The sequence below is a fragment of the Alligator mississippiensis genome, chromosome 7 (genome assembly GCF_030867095.1).
Source record: "Alligator mississippiensis isolate rAllMis1 chromosome 7, rAllMis1, whole genome shotgun sequence".
Classification (NCBI taxonomy): Eukaryota; Metazoa; Chordata; order Crocodylia; family Alligatoridae; genus Alligator; species Alligator mississippiensis.
This window is the reverse complement of record NC_081830.1, coordinates 12,718,680-12,732,193: the sequence shown is the minus strand read 5'-3', so window position 1 is coordinate 12,732,193 and position 13,514 is coordinate 12,718,680. Positions and strand designations below refer to the sequence as shown.

The window sequence follows — 13,514 nt, the reverse complement described above, 5'->3', positions numbered from 1 at the left end:
GAGGCAATGCAGTTCTTGACCTAGTCCTGGCCAAAGGGATGACCTGGTGACCAACTTAAACAGAGGGCAGCCTAGGCGATAGTGACCATGAAATCATTATATTCACGGTCCGTCAAAAGGCTGACAAAACAGATACCAAGCTCGAAGTCTTAGACTTCAAAAACACACATTTTAATAAGCTCAGGTCACTAGTAGAGAATGCCCTGAGAGACCAAGGACCACAGGTAAAGGGAGCATGAGAAGAATGGTCGTTCCTTAAGGATACAATCCTTAAGGCTCAGAGAAAATCCATTCCCTTATGGAGAAAAAGTAGCAGAAGGGTCAAAAACCCCTCTTGGCTAAGCAGGGAAGTTGCAGCCCTCCTACAGAAAAAGAAAGAGGCGTATAAACAATGGAAGCTTGGGAGGGCCTCTAAGGAAGACTACTTGACAATGGCCCACACTTGTAGAAAACAGATTAGGCAAGCTAAGGCAGAAACTGAACTAAAACTAGCTGCAAGAATAAAGGACAACAAAAAGTCCTTCTTTAGCTACATAGGGAGTAAAAGGAAAACTAATGGGAGTGTGGGGCTGCTGCTCAATGCCTCAGGATAGCTGGTCGCTACCACTCAGGAAAAAACAGAACTCCCAAATGACTACTTTGCCTCGGTCTTTCACAAGACCAAGGGGAACAACATGCCAGGTGGGGCACAGAATGAGCAGGGCAGGATTGACACTATTCCCACCATTGCCATAGAACTGGTGTACAATCAATTAAAGAAATTAGATGTATATAAATCACCAGGACCAGATGAACTCCACCCAAGAGTGCTGCAAGAGTTGGCCAAACTAATTGCAGAGACCCTGGCAAAGGTTTTTCAAAAATCATGGGCCTCTGGAGAAATCCCAGAGGACTGGAAGAGGGCTAATGTTGTGCCCATCTTCAGGAAGGGGAAGTGTGAAGACCCAGGAAACTACAGGCCAATTAGGTTAACTTCTATTCCACGGAAAATCCTAGAAATTTTCATCAAAGAGGCTATATGTGACAAACTTGCAGAAGGCATGATACTGAAGGACAACCAGCATGGCTTCGTTGTGGGCAGGTCTTGTCTGACCAACCTCATTTCTTTCTATGATCAGGTGACTCATCACCTGGATGAGAGAAAAGCAGTTGACGTCATATACCTCGAGTTCCAGAAAGCCTTTGACCTGGTATCCCACACGGCACCAATCAGAAAACTGGAAGATATCAGGCCCAACTGCGGGACCATCAAGTGGGTTCAAAACTGGTTGTGGGGTAGGACACAGAGAGTCCAAATGAATGGATTGGTGTTGCCTGGCAAGATGTGGACAACTAGGGTGTCCAGACTATAGAACAAGCTCCCCCCAGAGGTGGTGCAATCATCTACTCTAGAGGTCTCCAAGAGAAGACTGGCCGGTCACCTGGCTGGGGTTGTCTGACCCCAGATGCCTTTCCTGCTCATGCAGGGGACTGAACCCGATGATCCTTTGGGGTCCCTTCCAGCCCTACGATTCTATGATTGTCAACTGGCCAGTCAACTGACTGCATATATTTGACCAATCAAAGATTATAGCAATTTTACAAAAATACTACACATTTTAGTTTTCTTGACAGAAATATGATTTTTTTAATTGTTTTTTGACACATTTCTTAATGTTAAATCTGTGTTTTTTCTGTGCATTATATGGACCTATTGGCAATTTTTTTTACAATATTTGACCAATATTTGACTGGTCAATTGACTGAGCTTTATTTAACCGGTCAAATATACAACCCTACAATTTATATTAGGATAGATAGATATAGATATTTTATACATATATATATATATATATATATATATATATATAAATAAAAGCATGATGTATTTATGCCAATTGAATAAGAGAAACGCATACAGTTCTGTAAGTGTCAGTACAAACACTCACATATATAGCAGGTATAAACAATAACAGTTTGTTTTTACCAGAGGAAGTCTGCAAGTTAAATTCATAAGAAAATGCAAAGTTATGTTTCCCACAGTAATGTCAGCTCACTCATATTGTGTACTGAAATGCATGCAATCTTGCTGTCTGTTTCCCAGGCTCTCCAACTGATGAATAATAAATAGTAGAGAGGACAAGACAGACAAACGGGAAAGCTCCCACTACATTCCATGTCCATCTCCTTTCACTCTGGAGAATTTTACCTGCCAGGAAATAATAATGAAGAATCAAGAGCCACCAAATTTAGAGTCTCAAAATGACTTGGGATCTCATCCTACAATTCATACAAAGAAAAAATGTCCATCTAACTCAAAATTAGAGCAAAATCCTAGCTCCACTGAAATCAATGGGAGCTTTCCCTTCACTTTGCTAAGCCCAGAATTTCAGTCCTGAACTGTAAGACTGAGCCATAAAAATTAGGTAAATAAGGAAGGCATATATATCATTGTTTTGGCATACCATTTTTTTTCCTGCTCACAATGCTGTAGCTAATTGAATCAAGTTGTTGGCTTCTTCTGATGGGCTTTTGTTATTGCACATGATCAATCTACCCAAATTGTCCCCATGCTCTGAGCCACAGGAATCTGAACCTATAGGGATTTCAGCAGCAAACACAGTTCAAGGAATCGTTTCTTAAGTGCATTAGCTGTTATAGAAGGCACGTACCTTGTCACCCGGCTTAGGGCGCATCACAGACACACGGTCATAACCCTTCCGCAGCAGTACCCACAGGGCATCCAGTTTTCCCTGCAATGACAAGAAATGTGGTGAATAATCACAGATGCAACCAACAGAGTGAATACTGAGGATAGCACAGCTCAGGCCTTTCGATTTTATTAATCTGAATGCAATGCTTGTGCGAGGTGTCAGGTTATCAAGAACTCCTTTTCTCCACAGCACTTACAGATGGTGCAAAGGGTGAGGATTTCAAAGGCACAAAGAGCAGCTGGGACCCACTGGCAGTATGAGCTGGGTACCCAACTCTCATTTGTACCTTGAAACTCTCCCCCAACAGCTTGCTAGCAACCTAGAAATACTCAACAAGGCACTTAACTACACATTTCCCCACACTGTCCCCTGTTAATATACCTTAATTCTCAGCTATCTTCCTTGGCTGAAGGGGTTTCAGTTGCCTACTCAGTTCCTGGAGCCTCTACTGGGCCTGCTAGGGAAATGCTATGAGAATACAGCAAACCAGTTAGGTGCATTTTTACACTACTGTCTCTGCCTTTGTCTCCTCCTCTTCCTTAACTCATAGCTGGTTTGTAGGTAGCTCTAGGCTTCCTATTACTTGCTCCAGCTTGGTCTTAACTGCATCTATACTTAGACTACAAATAATTGTTCCAGCTGCCATTTATATGGGTAAATATAACCTGCCTTGGACTCATAAATGGAGCAGGGACTGAAAAAGTATCTGTCCATTAATTCTAGGTGGCTTGGTCCCTAGCGTGTGCTAAACAATAATCAGCTGAACATCAGTAATGGAATATCAGGTTACCAAATCTTTCATGTATCCAGGCTTCTCCAGCTTTGTTCCTTGTGCTAAGTGAGTGTCTGATTTCTCCAAGCAGTCTCACACACCCTTCAAGATGCTTTGATTCCATGATTTCAGGGTCAGTCTACCCACAGCTATTGCCCTTATGATGCAGTACTGCCCACGAGATGCTGTTAACCTCCCTGTGTGGTCTGTCTTTGGCTCTCATTGAAAGCCTGGTACACACCAAGAAATCTTACATGCCAAATGTATTTTCTTCGGTAGTTGAAAAGATTTCAATAGGGGGCTGGTCTCCTGGTTTGTAGTACTATAGTACAAAATACTAAATGAGCTAGAAACAAGAGCCAGTTGCATTTTTTTCTTTTTACCCCTAAAGATTTAAAAAAAAAAAATTATGGAAAAAACAAAAAAGTTCATTTTTTGACTGAAAGCAGGATCTTCAGGTCATCCTGAGAAGTCAACATTTTCCATAGAGAGCAGGCTCGTCACCAAAAAATGCCATTTTCTCAAAAAGCCAGCTGTTGAAAAGTGGCTTTGAGACACCATTTCTGAGCAGACCTAGACAGAAGTGACTGACTGAGATATGTGGCTTGGACCTCCCCTACCTCCTTTGCAATCTCAATAATATGTTTGTTTCCAGATGGAATTAGGCAGAGACACAAATTCCAGTACTGTAGTTGCTGTCCAAATGAGTTTAACAAGGCCCAGAAGCACAGTGTTCTGCGCTGTACAGATGTGCACAATAACATCTGTTCAAAAACATACATTTGCTTCCTAGGGATTCCCTGATATGTCATAACATTCTTCCTGTCACCTCTATAAAGGGCCAGTGTTTCACTTCAAAAAATAAATCAGCCTCTGGGAGAACTGAAGAAGGGTTGTCTAGAGTGCAGCATGTTGGGATTTACCATTTCTAGCTACAGAGAGGAATACCGTGTACGATTTCCCACAAAGACTATTTACTATACACTCTTGTGCCTTACTGCTGGCTTGAATCTTTGCTTGCTAAACACATGGCAGCCAAAAGAGTATGTCTGAGGACCTTTCCATCAATAGTATTATGAATCCTCAATGCTGCTGAGGATTTGGCAGTTGTTATGAAATCTGTCAATAATGCGAGCACAGTTCATTTCTCTGCTCCAGGCAATACTTTTGCAGGGGGACCTTCTGCTTTGCAAGGTGCCTTGGATTTTCTCAGTCCTTGCTTTAGTGATTCTTGGGCTAAGATGGAACCAACATTTGAGACCTAAGTACCCGCAACATAGATCAGGTCAGGCTTGGGTGCAGCGCTCCCATCTGGCTCTTTAGGGAAGGAGCTGGTCTTCTGTTCTAACCTCTGTTGCAGGGCACTAAGGTGCCTGATCCTTTCAGGGTAGAAACTGCCGAGAGAGAGGGCTCTAGCAACCAGGCAGAAACCCTCAGGTGCAGGTTACTGTGGCAGCAGGCTAATGAGGGAATTAGTCTGCACCTGCACCTGGTCAGCTGACCGGAAGAAGGCACGGCCCTGGGCACATATAAACACCAGGCCTGGGACTAGGGAGTTAGTTCTCTGGCAATAGTCAAGAGCTCTTACAGGGGAAGCTAAGTGGAGATACTTGGCTGCCTGTTCTGCTTCTCGTAGGGTTAAGGGGCTATATGAGCTCATAGGTACTGGGGGAGGCTCAGTAGCTTGAGAGAGAAGCTTGTCTTCTAAAAGTGGCTAGAGTATGGACCCTATGTTGTGATTGTGTTGTAGCCCAGGGGCTTGTGCTTTCTGTTGTTATTTAAACCTAGGGACTGGGCTGAGGCTATTGGGGGCCCACTACAGTGTGGAGAGCCCAGGGCCAGTGCAGGTGCAGAGACAAGGCTGTGGAGAGGCAACACTTAAATACCATCTGCGAGGCTTGGGGTGTGGTAAAGGCATAGTTTTGGAGCCATGCATCTAGCCCATAAGGCTGAGGGTGTCCCGTGAGGCAACCATTTGGAGCAGGACCCAAAAGGGGTCCAAGAACCCACAGGGTTCAGTGGGGTCCATCAGGACCATGTCCAAACACAAACTCAAGGGCAGCCTCCCTATTTATTATAATTACCAACAAGATGTGGCAGGTGAGGAAAAAGATGCCTGTTGGGCAAGACTGGCATGGTCATGGAGCTCTAGGGGCATCATGGCCATACCTGGGGACCTCATCCCATGACAACCTCACAGACCTTTGCCTAGTACAAGAGGGCTCTGATCCCAGTTGGACCATTTAGGCACAACTGTAATAAGAAGTACACTGCTGGCTCAGAAATGCCCCTGCCTAACTGTTATGGCGTGACATGAAAGAAAGGGAAATTAGAAATATATTTTAGGGGAGAAAGTTCTCCAAGAAACAAAGCGAGCAGCACACAGCTTTGAACGCTCCAATTTGTTTTCCTTCTTGGATTCTTTAACCTGCCTTTAAAATGACTAGCTTTTTTTTTGGCAGTCAAAGGAATGTTTCAGGAGGGGAAAAATCCAGTTGGCACTACATGAATAAGCTGCAACAAAAGAGAGAATCTGTGAACTATCAGGAGTCACGTCTGACAGCACTTAGAGCCCCCGAGTACTTCAAACTACAACATATCCTCTCTCCAATCACAGAGGTCCATCTACTGTGCAGACCTGACTTGGGGGGAGAAGGGGGAAGTGGGAGCGGATGTGAAGGAGAAGAAAACTCCATTGGATAAACTGACAAAGGCCAGGAAATTCCAAGCTGAGGCTGGTGCTTGCACTGCTGTGCAGAAAGAAGGCAGCCTGCTGGCACACGCAAAGGGAAGAGAGAGGACTGACCGTGAAATGTGAATTTACTAGCTCTGGGTCATTTTTTAATTAACTCTGTACAAATGTTGTTCCTGGGGTTTAGTATCCTGGTCTTCTCCTCTTATTTAGAAAAATGTTTCCTCCTAGAGTGTAATGTACCCATTCTTTGCCTTCTACTGAGTTCAGAGGCCGAGGGGAAGGAACGACTCATTTTACCAACAGTCATGTGCAGTTGGACCCCTGGGATGAAGGGATTTCAAAGCTGAATATCAGAAGTCACTTCTTATGGGTGAGGCCTATTAGCCTGTGAAATATTCACCCCCTGAGAAGCTGTGGGAGCCTCTCTGTTATTTTAAAACTAGACTGGGGGGAAAAAAAGCAATGACGGCTACACTCAAGTTAGCAATCTGCTTTGGCAGGGAGCATGGACGTGATGACCTAATAAACTTACTTTTATGATTCTACAATAGCTCTCCTGAGCAAATCAAGGCAGATTCATCATGATGTGATTATGTCATTTGGAGAAAAGGCTCCTTTAGGAATGGTTTAGGGTCTGCCAATTGCACTGATGGACCTCACTGTATGGGAGGAGCAACTTTATGGGAATGATTTCTGGTTCCTTGGCTCACAGAAATCATTCCCTCTATTTCTGTTGACTTCTGGTGGATCCTGCTTGGTGGGAGTTGTTGAATGTCATTACTCCATCTGCACTGGGTGTCTTTTGGGTGTTAGTCAATGAGGAGTGTGGTGAAGCCTAATAATTCAGGATGCTCTTGTCTCGAAATTGGCTCAAGCAGCTAATTCAACGCAGATGCTGAACACCCTGAAGTATCAGTATGTTTGGATGTGGGGTCTTATTCACTCAGATTTTTTTTAAACTATCCATCAAGGAGGTTCTCCAAACTCAAGGAGCACACAGACGCTCCTTTTTCCACTAAGAGTCAATGGCAACTGGCTGGTAATCCCCACTTGTTCCTTGGAGAATCTCCTCTTACAGTTCTTATTCCTTATGATAGAGAAGCAGTGCTTTTGTACTCAGGCAAGTAATGATCCCTTGAAACAAAGGGACCAGCTCACCTCTCGCTCTGGTCTTCTGTTAATGCATCACCAGTGACTTGGAGCGCAGGGTCAGGATCTGCTTCCCACGTACACCAGGCCCCTTTTACACGGGTCAGTAGTACATAGCCCCAGGAAAATGAGCACGCATGTAACCATATCGATTCTAATTCACACTGTTCTAGTGCTGTCCTTATCACAGTACTACCTGAGTGCCTTCCAGCTGTATATTAAATGACATAACTAACATCTGTCACATGTGGTTCATTCTCCCAATATCCAGGGAAAAATCATGGATGTAATGGAAGGTTTGGTTTTGGCAGGGCTTCCTTTCACTGTTAGTTTGTTTTAATTAACACACCGAGATGTGCTTTGCTCACGTGAGGAGAGGCAAGTCTGAGATGTGCTGCTTGTCTGTGGAGAGGAAGGTGGCAAGATCTGCAGTCTCCTGGAGGAGACTGTTTCACAGCCTCATGCTGCCTGAGCCTTGACAGAAAGGAACACTTGCCCCTTTAACTTCCAAGGTCACTCCATATTGACCAGAGAGCTTGCAAGGCATTTCCCCCAAGAAAAACCAGCATACTGCCCCTATAGCACTCAAAGCCCTGATGACGCTTGTTTGTTGGCAGGCAGTCACTCTGCACCGTAAAATGCCTGTCATTTCCTGGGGACAGCTCTCTCTTGTGGCATCTGGAAGGATTTTTTTTAATGATTATTATTTCTTCAGGTGCTTTATAAAGGGTGGTGGTGGGGGGCTAGATCGCTCTCTCCATTGAAATTACCATGCCCTCTGCCGCTGGGGAGGCACGGGAGGGGAAAAAGGCACTATGACAGGTTTAGCCTCCCCTCTGAAAGAGGCCTGGGCCCTGTTCTGTCAGTGCATTTGGGTTGCTTTGCACTCCTCTGGCGGGGCCAAGTAGCCTTGAAGCCAGCTTTGGCAGCTGCTTGAGAATTTCTAAGAAAATTGCTGGGTGATGCAGCATACCTGGACCTGGGCCCGAGACTTCAACACCCAGTGGCTTGCTTTGCTCTTATTTGAAAGCTTGATATAAGGTTGTATCAGTGTTTAATAAGCATCTGCTAGAATCGGTGCTGTATGACCCTGAACAGCACCTACCTTGATTGGCGAGTACCATTTCCGGGGGGAAGAGGACCTGCGCATGCTGTTCCCGAGGTTCCTGGGCTCTGGGAATTCATACTCTTGTTCTGGCATTTTGACTCGAGCATTCTTGGCTTTCTCTAACTTTGCCCCTTCTTCTGTGGAGCCCTTTTCTCCCCAGCGAACCTGAAATGGAAACACCAGAGGCACATTAGAACGTCACATGCTGTGGAACATCCAGCTCCCATGTTTGTATAAACGCTGCAAATATTCCCTTAATCTGGATCTGCTGCTGAGGAAGAAACAAAGCTAAGCATGTGCCTAGACTGGGGCTTTTGGTGCTGGGATCTAGGGGTTTGGTTAAGCCCCATTTCTCCCAAATGAAGAGGCAAAGAGATGGCCAGGAGTTTCAAATGTGAAAGACTGTAGACACTGGCTTTTCTAGCAGTGGGCAAGATTATTAGTCTCAGAGTAATTATGCTAAAGGATCTGGTGCCTTTCCTGCTTTACAGCTTGTATAATTCATTGTTGGGTATATTACAGGCTACCTGCTGTGCCTAAAATGTAGGGAATACAATTCTGTTATGGCCTCATATGCCATATAGTGCCTTGGCTTTTTACCTTAAACTATAGCAGCTGGTGCTGTCAACTCTGGAGGTCCCTGATTTGTTTCCCATTGTATTGGTCATCACCCCTATACTTGCAACCACTATTCAGGTGAACTGTCCTTATTTATGCACGCAGGTCCATTATGCAGACAATAGCTGCTTTGGTTCAAGTTGGTTGGAGAAGCAGAAATATGTGTTTAAAAAGCTCACCACAGGACAGACTGGATTCTCAATTACCTAGAATCTATAAATTGAGACTAGATGTATCCCAAAGTTACTCTGCAGCTCAAGCCCCAGCTAGCAGACCTGATGCAGGGAATGCCAGTTGCTATTCTGTGGCTTGTAATACATAGAAAGCAAAGCTACACAATGGCCCATAGTGGTTGCATTTGACCTTAAAATTGATGCCCTGTCTCGCATGTCATCATTCACACTAGTCTAAGGGGAATGTTAAATAACAGCATTATGACCTGTTAGCATTTTATACCTACTTTGCACTGGTCTGAATTATCATGCAAGGTGAAAGGGAACAAAGAACACAGTCCTAACATCAGGAAAATATCAGCCAAAACCTCTGTTCTTCTTCCTTGTGGCCCATCAAGTGAGAAAACCAGTGCTGTTACTGGTTGTCATGAAAAGTTACCTGATATAAAGAACACAATTTTCGTAAAGGCATCTGAATAAGTTTTATCAGGATTTACGTTAAAAATTATTCCTGACATGCATCCAACATAATGATGTTCAGCAAGATTTCTGTCTGCAGACAAGTGAATGATCAGTACTGTGTGCTTTTCTAGAACTCTTCCAAGGTATATCTTTTCCAAGGTATATGGGGATAGAAGGATGCATGAAGGTGGGAAGGCTAATTATAGAAATTATTATAGAAGTAATTATAGAAATTATTATAGAAATTAATTGGATTTGCTCAGGTGTAGGCCTTAAGCCTTAGGCCTTCAACTATCCTTTCAAGAGAGACAGGATTTTGCATCCTAAAGCTAGTATAAGACTCTGCGGGTGAAACTAACTGTGCTCAGAAATACAGACTTTTAAAATTAAAGCCCCAATGTTTTTCTCAGGTGAACAGCAGAAGGGAACCGTGTCTCACTTTATATTTAGTGACTTTTTTAACACACAAGCAAGCATTTGTTTACCTCCATTCTTTTAATGCCCCCAACACCTCGCCCACCATAATAAGACGCATCTACTGTTGGCCACTTCTTCTTAGGAAGACCGTCATCATCTTCTTCCTACAAAACAGAAAGAAGGGATTGCATGAAGGAAGAAGCAGTGAAGTGAAGTGCCATCACAGATTATCAACCCCCTTTGCAATATTAGAGTAATCCTAAAGTCTAAGGGAGATGCCAAAAGCTCTCAACTTTCAGGGATTATTTTTCAGGGCATTCCCAATAAGAAGCTATTGTATGATTCTTGTTTTGTTTTAATGAAGACTCTGGTCATTCATCATCTTTGATTTCTAAGAAGAAAACACGTTGATCCCACAACAGTTCCAAGTTGCAAAATCACTGCTACGAATTTGTCAGAAGTAAAAACAAAGTGCTGGACTGGATCCTGAACTGCAGTCAAACAGCATTCAGCACAACTTGGGAAGGAGGCAACCTGCCCCAGCCCTACCTGCTGGCCAGAAAACAGGGCTCCTTGAGGAACATAGTACTTTGGCTTCTCCACAGCCATGCCTGCTAGGCAGGACCACATCCAATACCAGGAGGTGCTAAGAATTTCAGAGATGAGGAGGAAAATAGAAGTGGCTCTGATTACTAGTCAGGAGTAAAATTCTTCATATCTCAGGATGAGACAACTGAGAAAGGACCAGCTAGGAGGACTGTTAGAACAGTCCCAAGAGGAAGCTCTGGTATTTCTGACCTACAAGGAACTGCCCTTTGGAAAACACGAACATATTTTTTTTTTTCTGCAACAACTTTCTGGATTTATGCCTGCCAAACATCTGGTCCACTGGGTCAAAACCGAGACCCTGATCCAGCCAAACTTAAACTTATGCATATCTGAGGGCAATGAGTTATTCACTGTGAAGCTACTCTATTATTTCTCTGCAGTCAAAAAACAAGTGACAAGTAAGAGCTGGCATTTTCCGAGTGGTACTCTAGGTCTACAAAGGTTGGGAAGCCCCCCTAGGGGAGGACAAGAAATAATGGGCACAAGCTGATTGAAGATTGCTTCAGGCTGGGCATTAAAAACAAACAAACACACAACCCCCCCCCCCCCCCAACTTCTTTACAAGTTGAGTGCCGAGGGTTTGAAACAGGCTCCCCCCAGAAGTGGCACAGTCACCTACCCTGGCGATCTCCAAAAAATGTCTTGACGCCCATCTTGCTGAGATCATTTGGTCCCAGCGGTCTTTCCTGCCCACATGCAGGGGGTCTGAAACTGATGAGATATGTAAGGTCCCTTCAAGCCCTTAACTATGAAACTATGGAAGCGCTGTAGTAGAGCACAGAATATTGAGCCCCCTTTGTAAGTGGTGGAGGCTCCACTGTCTTAGTTAACTGGGTAAAGCAGTAGAAAATATCCCTACCATGGCAACCCTGCCCCAGGCCAGTGCAACATCTAACCCTAATGGCACCTTTCTCTTCATAATGTGTACAATTCTCAAAACAGACTCAAATCAGCAAAGGAGAAATGCACTGCACATCAAGAAATACCACATATCTTCCACAAAATCAGAGAAAGGAACAAACCTTTTTTTCTCTCTTTCACTTTATTCTTTATCCCCCTCACTCTTTTACTCCATTTTTTCATAGAAATATTCAAAGTGTTTGACCAAGAATAAGAATTTTCCAAGTGGCTGATCAAGCCTTTCAGGATTCAAAAATTGAAAACAAAATCAAATATACCTTTAAACTTAAAAACCTTTAAAATGCAGGGGGGAGGGGGGTTAAAGAGAACAAACAAATGTCAAAGAAAACGAAATTTTTGATATCAAACAAAAGAAGATTTTTTCTTTTTTGGTCCAAAAATCTGTGAAATTTTAACCTGCTTTATAGAAAAAGTAACAATTAGCGTGAGTTTTTCTTTGCTGAACTCTCTCTCTCTCAAGCTGCTGAGCCGCTCTGCTGCAACATAAGAACTTAATATCTCTGCACAAAGTTTTCCATGAGGATTTTTTTTTTCAATCGGGATCAAAGCCATCCAAATATTTTTCCTTCAGCATTTCTCTTTTCTCTCTCTCTCTTTAGTTCAGCACAGACTGGACTTCTCACAACAGGAAATGCCAGGGCTTAAGAAATCTTCCATGCAGGCCCTTAAAAGCCCTGCAAGTCATTTCAAACCTAAGTTAGGAGTGTGCCTGCCAAAACAACAATAAAAACAGCACACGCACAAAATGACAACAGCAGAGGCTTGAAAAACAAGGGAGTCACAAGTCTACTGAGGGATGAGGCTGTTTACATGGTTCATAGACGCAAGAGGTTTTGCAACACAGTCAAGGACAACACCCTGGATGTCCTTCAGACTTGGCGAAGAGTTAGCAGCACAGTGAAGCAGTTAAAGAAAACAGGAAGATGCACAGAGAAGCCTGCTGGATTTGTCACCGGACCAGGCTCCTGAGCATCACTATCCCTATCTTACAGTCAGTGGCACAGAGATTTGCCTGCCATCATACAACACGTCAATGGAGAAATCAGAAATACCCTCCAGAGTGCCAATCTCCTGAATCCCAGCCTATCTACCTGGCTGTCCTTCCTCAGAACTAATACCATAGGGCCACGATAGGACCCTACTTGGCCTGCATCAGCCCTTGTTCAGATCATCCTGCCACAGAACGTAAAGCAAATTTCCTTTTAGTAAGAAATGAGTCCAAGCTGAGCAGGGACCGTAGCTCTGACCCAGCGGCAACAAGGAAAACGGCCCTGGAAAATTCAAGTGCATTTAAGGATTCTGGAAATTGAGTATAGAACTTGGAAACTTTCCACCAAAAAACTATGCTTTAGAGGGAGCTAGAGCTCAAAGGAAAAAAAAAAAAAGGAAAAATGGAAGGCAGCTACAGATGCATTTTGAGACGAAAAGATCCAGCTTCATCAGCTGCTAGATGGCAAAAATAAATAAATAAATAAAATAAATAAAAATTAAAGGATCCTGGGTTGTCCTCTCTTTTATGCTGGGATTTGTGCTCCTTGGCCTTGACCTGAGAGAACCTCATTTACAGGTAATGTGAGGATCATTCATGTCCCATTAGGGAGCTATCCTGGTTAGGAATTCAAGCTGAATTTGAACAGATATGAAAAAGCTTGGAAGACATCCCCTTCTCTCCACCCTGATAATTGTTTTTGCAGTTGCTGCTGTGCAGTCTGAGTCTCATCAGCTTTTAGCATTGGCACTGCACTCAGTGTGCTCTGAGCACCAAAAATGTGAGCTTCTCATCCGTGCCCAGAGTAGGAGGCACTGTTATTCCTCCCTTCCAGAGATAAAATATGACTGACTCAAGGCCAACAAGACAGCAAAGGATGCTGGAGTAGGATGCATGGCCCCCTGTTTT

The 13,514-nt window shown here is 43.7% G+C and overlaps 1 protein-coding gene across 3 annotated transcripts in view; it reads right to left on the bottom strand.

Annotated features, from left to right (window-relative positions):
• Positions 1-13,514, bottom strand: part of ANTXR1 (ANTXR cell adhesion molecule 1) — a 155,366-nt gene that overhangs the window by 29,437 nt on the left and 112,415 nt on the right. For all 3 annotated transcript variants that reach the window (XM_059730581.1, XM_059730580.1, XM_059730583.1), the window contains exons 15-17: positions 10,156-10,251; positions 8,415-8,582; positions 2,652-2,732 (exon numbers count right to left, since the gene is read on the bottom strand). In XM_059730581.1, coding sequence (XP_059586564.1) covers positions 2,652-2,732; positions 8,415-8,582; positions 10,156-10,251 — 345 coding nt within the window. The remainder of the gene's footprint in view (positions 1-2,651; positions 2,733-8,414; positions 8,583-10,155; positions 10,252-13,514) is intronic.